Source organism: Triticum dicoccoides, unplaced genomic scaffold (assembly GCF_002162155.2).
Source record: "Triticum dicoccoides isolate Atlit2015 ecotype Zavitan unplaced genomic scaffold, WEW_v2.0 scaffold166596, whole genome shotgun sequence".
Classification (NCBI taxonomy): domain Eukaryota; kingdom Viridiplantae; phylum Streptophyta; class Magnoliopsida; order Poales; family Poaceae; genus Triticum; species Triticum dicoccoides.
In genome coordinates this window covers 1-8,875 of record NW_021219242.1, presented here as the reverse complement: position 1 = coordinate 8,875, position 8,875 = coordinate 1, and the positions used below count along the sequence as shown (strand labels likewise).

Below are 8,875 nucleotides of genomic sequence, written 5' to 3'. Positions count from 1 at the left end.
GGAGGAGTATGATGAAGATTACGGACCTCCACCAACTCAAACATCTCAAGCATCTCAGCTGCCGAAGAGGAATCCAAAGAAGAAAGATTTGCTGAGTCCGGACCCTTTCCAGAGACCGGTTCCTTGCCGGCCCAAGAAGAAGACCGAAGAGACTCGTTCAAAGAGTAACGAGGACCGTACCTCCAAGAGGGGAAGGAGCAACTGATTATGCTCTTCGATACTTGGCTCTTTTAGTTTGGTTGAACTTCGTTTGGTTGAACTTGTCTAGTGGTTGTGAGACTACGTGGAACTATGTATTTGCTATTTGTGGATCTATGTGTTTAAAATGTTCTATGCATTTCAAGTTATCTTAATATGGATCTATGTGATGCTCAAGTTTAATTGTTTAAAATTTATGATATTGCTGTCATATTTGTGAAACTTGCAGTGATATTGCTGTTATATTGAATTTGAGAACAAGCAACCAAATTAACTTGAAAAAACAAAACAGATGAGCCTACCGCCAGGCACCCTGGCGGTAGGGTTAGACAACCTACCGCCAGCCTCTACGGCGGTAGGTCCTACCGCCAGGGCCCTTTCATATTTCATTACAAAAACTATATACGGCAAAACACAAGATCCTACCGTCAGGGGTCCTGGCGGTAGGGTCAGACAACCTACCGCCATGGGGCTGGCGGTAGGGTGAACCTACCGCCAGGGCCATTGCATCTTTCATTACAGAATGTCTGCACGGCAAAACCCTGCCACACCTTACCGCCAGAGCATCTGGTGGTAAGGTTATACAGCCTACCGTCAGGGCCTCTGGCAGTAAGGTACTTATCCACGTCAGCACGCGGTGACGGCCGCCGTCCCCTCCATCATAACCTACCGTCAGGGGCACTGGCGGTAGGCTGTGTAACCCTACCGCCAGAGGCTCTGGCAGTAGCAAAAGTGTCAAATCCCCGAAAAAATTTCAAACCAGGATCAGATTCTGAAATTGTTTGTCAAAAGGGTTAAAAACACGAAATTGAGCCACTTTGCATCAATGTATTGGGCTGCGTATTTTTGTCGTGCGGACCAAGTGGGTCGCGTCTGGCATTATCTCATTCCCATCGAGAGATGCGAGCTGGCCGAGCTTTTACCACAAGTGGCAGCTTTTTGGCTTTCACCGTGGCTCTTTCCCAGCGAGCATCTTCCCACCTCTGTAGGCTGTAGTTACAGTGCTACTTCCCTCTTCTCCACGAGCACCGCTCCGCCTCCGCATCCGCGACGGCGGTTGAGACGAACCGCTGCGACTTCTCCGCGCCGCCACCTCCGCACTGCCCACCGCGGCTTCTAGTCCCGGCTTTGCTCGGAGATCTTCCGCGCCGCCGTGGCTTCCCTTCCAGATCTCCGACCCGCGTCATCGCTGATTTCCACGTCCCTGCTCCGTTCGGGGAACTCCAAGGTGGCAACCCGTTAGCTGACGAGATTGGGCGGTCAGTGCAGCAGCCTCCAAGCTCCAGGTGGGTCTCCAGTCGAAAGCTCGCGCAGTCCAATGATTTTAGTTAGTATTCTCTTCTACTCCCATTCAAGATTGTAGTTCCAATTTTTTTACTCCCATTTAAGATTTCAGTTCCATTGTCTCGATTCAAGATTTGAGTTTAGTTTTGAATGGACCTGAAAGAAATGGATGCGTATGCAGGCCAGGCAATAGGCATGGCTGTTACAGAGATGGCAGTGAGCATCGGCACGGGAGCCATTAACTCTGTCATCAGCAAGCTAAATGACCTGCTCGGCGACGAGGTCAGCAGCCTGGTCGGGACAGCCCTGCTCGGCAAGAAAGTCAAGCTTGGCATCCAGTACCTGAGAAACGAGCTGAGCAGCATGAAAGCCGTGCTGCTCAGGCTCTCCGACGTGGAGGAGCACATGGACCCGCAGACCAGGGAGTGGAGGGACAGGGTGCAGGACATGTCGTTCGAGATCGAGGACTACATTGACCGCTTCATGCAGCGCCGCCGCGGCCATGGAGGCTCCCAGTCCCAGGGGGGTGACGGCCTCGTGAGCAAGGCCGTGAGGAAGATCAAGAGTGTGTGGGATGACTTCCAGACCGGGAAGGAGATCGATGAGCTCAAAGCCATGGTCGTCGAGGAGAGTGAGCGGCGCAATCGGTACAACATTGACCAGTGCCTCCCGCCGCCTCCACCCCATGTTCCCTTGGACCAAGCAGGGCTACGCACGCAGTACGAGGCGGTGCGAAATCCGGTGGGCATTGACGGCCCCCAGGAGAAAATATTTGGGTGGCTGATGGAGCAAGACGCGAAACCAAACGTGGTGGCCATCTTTGGGATTGGAGGCTCCGGCAAGACCACTCTGGCCTTGGAGGTGTACAACAAGATCCAAGAACAGTTTGATTGCCGGGCTTTCGTCTCTGTTTCTCGAACTCCCGACATCAAGAGGCTTTTAAAACATATCCTCTTTCAAGTCAATGAAGAAGAGTACAACAACTCAGAAATGTGGGATCTGGAGCAGCTGATACTCAAGCTCAGGGAACACTTGAAAGACAAGAGGTAATCATTCTTGATTTACTCTTTCTTCAAGTATTCTAATTCAGTCTCAAATAGTTTCATGAATGATAACAGGCAATCAATATTGATCGAGCCAGAACATCCTTACATTTTATTCCATGTAAGCAGATTAGAATTTAGTATTAACACAGAGTACTTATGAGTGTAGCTCTCGTCATTGCTACGATCACTACTCTCTTTTATACACAACATAAGGCGTATAAACTTTGAGGTTAAGCCAGCTTGCATTGCAAGTCAAGTGAGATCTTCCTTATTTATCTTTCTCTCTACCAAGCATTTATGTACAGCTACCCAAGCAAACTATTCTAACAACAATGGGGATCATATTAATTTTGGGCCTTTCCTTGCGCAGCTTTCTCAATCTAACTACCGCCTTAATTGCTTTGCATAGTGAAAATATGCTCTGTATTTTGCATGGAATGGAGATCTAATGCATTCCCCAAACAAATGAATGCAGGTACCTGATTGTTGTTGATGATATTTGGAGCACATCGGCTTGGCAACATGTGAAATTTGCCTTACCTATTGATAATAACAAGCGAAGAAGAATAATTGCTACAACACGTAGTAAGAATGTGGCAACGTCATGCTGTGCTGACATGGACGGGCATATGTATGAAGCAAAGCTTCTAACTGTTGATGATTCCCGCAGTTTATTCTTTGGAAGAATCTTTCCTTCTGGGGAATGTTGTCCCCAAGAATTGCGGGAAGTAGCAGATGAAATTTTGAAGAAATGTGGTGGTTTGCCATTGGCCATAATCAGTATAGGAAGTTTATTAGCCAGCAAAAGTAGAACAGTCGAAGTCTGGTCGAAAATACGGAAGTCTGTTTCTTCTGCAGTCGAGAAAGATTGTCCACTTGACCAAATGAAGAGAATATTGCTGCTTAGTTATCTTGACCTTCCACACCATTTAAAGGCTTGTTTTTTATATCTGAGTGTCTTCCCGGAGGGTTACTACATTGACAGCAGATTTTTGATATGGAATTGGATGGCTGAAGGCTTAATCGGTGGGGAAAACAGAGGAGATATGGAGAGGCTTGGAGAAAGCTATTTGAATGAGCTTATCAATAGAAGCATGATTCAAGCAAGAAAGATTGGGGCAGATGGCACAAGAGTGAAAATCTGCGGAGTCCATGATATTGTATTGGATTTTATTACATCTCAAGCTGCGGAAGACAAATTTGTCACTGTGTTGATGGATGGTAAATACCCTTCATGGAAGATTCGCTGGTTATCCCTCCACTTGAACTCTTCTGAAGCTGCAGATTTGCCAATAAAGGATGCATCGCATCTTCGGTCACTTAATATATTTGGACCTAGAGGTAAGCAACTGCCTCAAAATTGTGAAGCTTTGCGAGTGCTGAATATAGAAGGCGTTGTGAAATCTAAGAACTGTCACATTGAACACATTGGAAGTTTCTATCAACTGAAGTACCTGAGGATCATTGGTTACCAGATCACAAGTCCCGACACAACCATAACCGAGCTTCCGGAACAAATTGGCAATCTGCAACATCTAGAGGTATTAGATCTTAGAGGTTATAGAATCCTGAAACTACCAGCAACTATTGTTCAATTAAAGAAACTAGTGTGCCTTTTCCTGGATGAAATTTTTACTCCGCTGCCTGATGGAATTGGGAATCTGCAATGCCTGGAGGAGCTATCAGGGATCAATCTCTGTAATGCATCTGTAAGGTCTGTTCAAGGGCTCGGGGAGCTGACCAAACTAAGGGCGCTGAAGATTAAATGGATTTTAGGTTTTGATAGGGTTCTCGATGAGGAAGATCACATGAGAGTGTGTGCCTCAACTCTGTCCAAGCTCGTTGCAAACAGCCTCCGTTCGCTGCACTTCACTGGGATCAAAAGCTCTGATTTCTTAAATTCGTGGGTGTTTCCGAGTGGCTCCTCTCCTCCACCTCTCCGGAGGCTCTTCCTGGAGGGGGTTGGAAATTTTGATTTCCCCTCTATACCAAGGCAGATCAGATCCCTCATCAACCTCACCCGCCTTAGCATCAGGTACGTTCGTGAAATGGGAGAGGAAAGTGTCAATATCCTCGCCAGTCTACCCATGCTGCTCTCTCTTACAATTCTGCTGCTCTATACCCAACGCCAGAGTTGTGTCATCAGCAGCCAAGGATTCCAGCGTTTAGTGAAGCTGAACTTCCACGGCGAGACGTGCTTGATGTTCGAGCCGGGAGCCATGCCAAAGCTCCAGAGGTTGAAACTGGTTGTGTTCCGATGGCCTGAGCAGTACAACCCTGGATTGCTCCACCTCTCAAGCCTCAAGCATGTCAGTATCTGGAACTGGAGGCGGGATCGTGGTGTGGAGGATTTGATGGATGAAATCAGAAGCGTCCATCCCAACCATCCAATACTGGACAGGAGGGTCTGAAGAGGCAATGTGCAGCAGCTAACCAACCTGCAGCTACTCCACCATACAAGACACAGCGACCGTCCTTGTTAGTATCACTTTAATTTATGATTCCGTGTGTTGTAATTCTACTCATTTAATCGCTTTAATCCGATTGCTATGATGTACTCCCTTTTTAAACTAATATAAGAAACGTCTTATATTAGCTTGCAGAGGTTGTACATAATACTGTAGTCAGAAAGAGAACAGCTTACAGAACGAACAGAACAGCTTACAGACCAATGTTAACTAGCAGCTAATACAGGCATAGCAGAGAAATAAGGCTCTCGAGTGGCCATGGTCACCGGCGATATGTAGGGTGGTCGTCCCCGGCGGCAGCTTCCAACGTTGTGCCTGACGAAGCTCGGGAGCGAACAGCTAATACTGACAGTAGTATAGTATAAAAGCAGAAGACCCACTGAATAGAATTTCTGGCAACGAATACACCTCCCCTTACAAGCAGCTAGCATTTCCGGCCGCGGACCATCTCCGACGACTGCAGTGCTGAATGTTCAGTCCCAGTTTAAATAAGTTGCTGAACAGGTTCAAGTGCCGAGGTCTGAACACACGAAGGGGGTCACTGTGTGGTGGCTTGGAGTCAGGTTTGTCAGGACATATATAGGAGGCGTCGGACGGCTGATTGGTGACCAGGCGCCTGAGACAATTTGTTCAACCTGGTTATTCAGTGTCTGTTCATGAAAAAAAAATAGCAGGTCTGCCTGTTGCATCACTCAAATGTAAACTAAGTCAGCTATACAACATTAAAGCTCTGAAACAACTAGGGCGCTGCTAAAATAGCTCATGGAAAAAATAGATCACAAGTCTATACCAGCCAACCAGAACACTCCCAGGCGGTCATGCCAAAACGCTTCCTTTCTGTGGCCTCCGTCTCCTGATCACACGGGCACCTGCACACCAGTTCATTGACATTAACCAAAAGTAAGTCAATCAATAAGTTCCTCAACTCGACTCAAAATATTAATAACAATAAGTTCCTCAACTTGCACCACAAATAGGAGCTGGAAAATGTCAGATAATCTGACCACCGCAACAGCTTAGCAATATCACAACCCAACAACAACCTGGGCTACTAGATCCTGCTTCAGAGCAGAGCAAGCGCGTAATTTGAAGCAGATAAAATCACAACCAAAGAAAACCATGGAGTACTGGTTTAGTTTCTCCACAATCAGAAAGTCCTCCCTGTCAGACAAGGAGATGAAGGAACAAGTGTCTCAACGAGTTACAGGCCAATGTCTCAACTAAGTAACGACACTCAAACTAGATATATATATAGCTCACAAAGTAAGTATCCCAACTTCTACTAAACCTGGCAAATGTTGAAGGATATGAATTAATCCACATTACAAGTATCTGGAGAAGATAAAGGGCATTGTTCAGCCAAGCCAAATGGTTACAATCATGACATAACCTAGTACATTATTTGAAGCAAAAAAAAAAAAAAAATCGATGCCCTTTCATGTAATTCTCGTCCTATTTACTCCTGCATGGATTGCTTGAGTTCCCTAGCTTCTCGAGCAGCCTTTCTCCGCTCATGGACTAGCCTTGGAATTTCCTTCCATGTCTTTGGTTCAAGTGCTATCACTGTATACATGACAAATGATGTCAGAACAAACACGTACAAACTACTGTAACATGGAAATTTATACCACATAGCAACAAAATAATGGAGAGCAAACGTCTACAAACCTATTGGCATGATACATGGGATGGGATGGATGACTGCATTTGTTGGCTAAATGTGGCAAAGAAAGATAGAAAAACGTGCATACCTTCATAATAGGCATCCAGTTCTTTGTCATGGATGTCCATGCTGCCCAGTTGCTGCTGCAGGCATCTAGGGAGCTTCTTTATAGCTGGACAGCCTTTAATTTCAAGATATTGAAGAGACCTGTATGCTTGCGGTTCATTCGGTAGGGATGCCAAGGTTCTGCATCTTCTAAGACAAAGTTTTTCCAACGATGGGAAGTGTTGTGCCGACAGAGCCTCCAGTGATGTCAGCCCATTGTTGTCCTTAATGTTCAGTGACTTGAGGGAAGTGGGCAGACAGAGGACACCCCCCAACATGCTATGACAGGACAATATAGTTAGAGATTGGAGACAAGGAGGAAGTGACTTGTGGCTCTGGTACATTTATGGAAGTAGTGACTTGTGGTTTTGGAAGCCCACCCAGCTGACATGTCAGGACCTGAATACTACTGCACCAAGAAATAAATATGGTCTTTAAGGACGGAGGAAGATGTAGAACCGCTGGTAAACTTCCACATCCAAGTAACTCTAGAATTTCTAGGCATGGACAAAAGTGATTCATGGGTGAGGATGACAACTCTGATACAGTTGTGGGCACGGCTGCCTCACTGCAAGAAGACCCTTGAATTGACTCTGATATGCCCTGCTGCCTGCCGAATATGGACTCAAGCTTCCGACAACAAGCAATATCCATTTCCTTGAGAGATCCCGGGAGCTTGAACATCTCTACCAAACTTGCACAATCATTTAACCGAACAGACTCCAGACGTGGCAGGTGTTGACTCCTTTCAAATGGTGATGGCTCAAGAGGAGCTTGTGCGTATCCAGTGAGATTTTTGCACTCTCTAATCTCTAAACTTCTCAAGGATACCAAGCTTAGGAACACTTTCTCTGGCCAGTGGATGAGCACATCGCATCTAACAATTTCCAACTCTTCAATGTGTACAAAATAGTACCATGGCTCTAGTGCACCTGATCCAAAGAATGAGTTACAGCATCTTAACTCCACAACTGTAAGTGGGGATTTCTTGTTCCATTTATCCTTGTCCACAGGTACAATTGAAGTGCACTCAGCCTCTGATGTTATTTCTGTGTTTTCTAGTTTCAGTATCAGTTTGGTCAGCGAAGACAAATATCTATCTACAAAATGGAAGATCTCTTGCTTGCCATCTTCAATTTCTAATACACCGAGTTTTTGTGCTTCAGATAAATCTGTCAGCTTTGGGCATTTCTTAATTGATAGTTTCTCAAGCCGAGGAAACAATATCTCTTCTCCTTGAGTCCCTTCAAATGCATCCCATCTCTGAAAGCTCTCCAAATTTTCCAATTTGAGTACCTTTAGGGCAGGAAATGGTGAGCGTACCAATCTATAGTCTGCACTACATGGTTCTTGAAGCAACTGTGCTTCAGGTAACGCAATCAGCTTTCCAGATTTCCCGATAAACAACTGTTGTGCTTCCGGCAATGCTGCCAACTTTCCACAGTGCCTAATAAACAACTTCTTAAGTAGAGGAAATATTATCTTTTCTTCTTCCCACTCCTTAATTTCCCACCATCTCTCTAAATCCAACAGGTGTTCTAGCGTAAGCTCCTTCAGTTTTGGAAAAGTGAAGGACCTACCGCGTTTGAACAAAAGTTGCAGTCTTTCACAATGAAAGAGATGGATTGCAACCATGTTTTGTAACATACCCATGCACTCTCTGTTGGGGAACGTAGTAATTTCAAAAAAATTCCTACGCACACGCAAGATCATGGTGATGGATAGCAACGAGAGGGGAGAGTGTGATCTACGTACCCTTGTAGATCGACAACGGAAGCGTTAACTTGGTTGATGTAGTCGTACGTCTTCACGGCCCGACCGATCAAGCACCGAAACTACGGCACCTCCGAGTTCTAGCACACGTTCAGCTCGATGACGATCCCCGGACTCCGATCCAGCAAAGTGTCGGGGAAGAGTTCCGTCAGCACGACGGCGTGGTGACGATCTTGATGTACTACTATCGCAGGGCTTCGCCTAAGCACTGCTACAATATTATCGAGGACTATGGTGGAAGGGGCACCGCACACGGCTAAGAATATGATCACGTGGATCAACTTCTGTCCTTAGGGGTGCCCCTTGCCTCCGTATATAAAGGTTCAAAGGGGGGGGGG

At 46.1% G+C, this 8,875-nt stretch overlaps 1 protein-coding gene and 1 pseudogene across 2 annotated transcripts; one reads left to right on the top strand and one right to left on the bottom strand.

Annotated features, from left to right (window-relative positions):
* The first annotated feature begins 1,179 nt into the window (after positions 1-1,179).
* LOC119344367 (disease resistance protein RGA5-like) lies at positions 1,180-5,130 on the top strand. Of its 2 annotated transcripts, XM_037614825.1 has the most exons (4): positions 1,180-1,484; positions 1,664-2,528; positions 3,004-4,563; positions 4,661-4,822. In XM_037614825.1, the coding sequence occupies exons 2-4, from the start codon at positions 1,678-1,680 to the stop codon at positions 4,695-4,697; spliced, it is 2,448 nt and encodes an 815-aa protein (XP_037470722.1). In that variant the 5' UTR covers positions 1,180-1,484; positions 1,664-1,677; the 3' UTR covers positions 4,698-4,822. The 2 variants fall into 2 exon arrangements, with proteins under 2 accessions (XP_037470722.1, XP_037470721.1); XM_037614824.1 differs by having other exon boundaries at positions 3,004-5,130.
* A 1,322-nt stretch (positions 5,131-6,452) lies between these two features.
* Positions 6,453-8,417, bottom strand: LOC119344368 (annotated as a pseudogene).
* Positions 8,418-8,875: the final 458 nt, after the last annotated feature.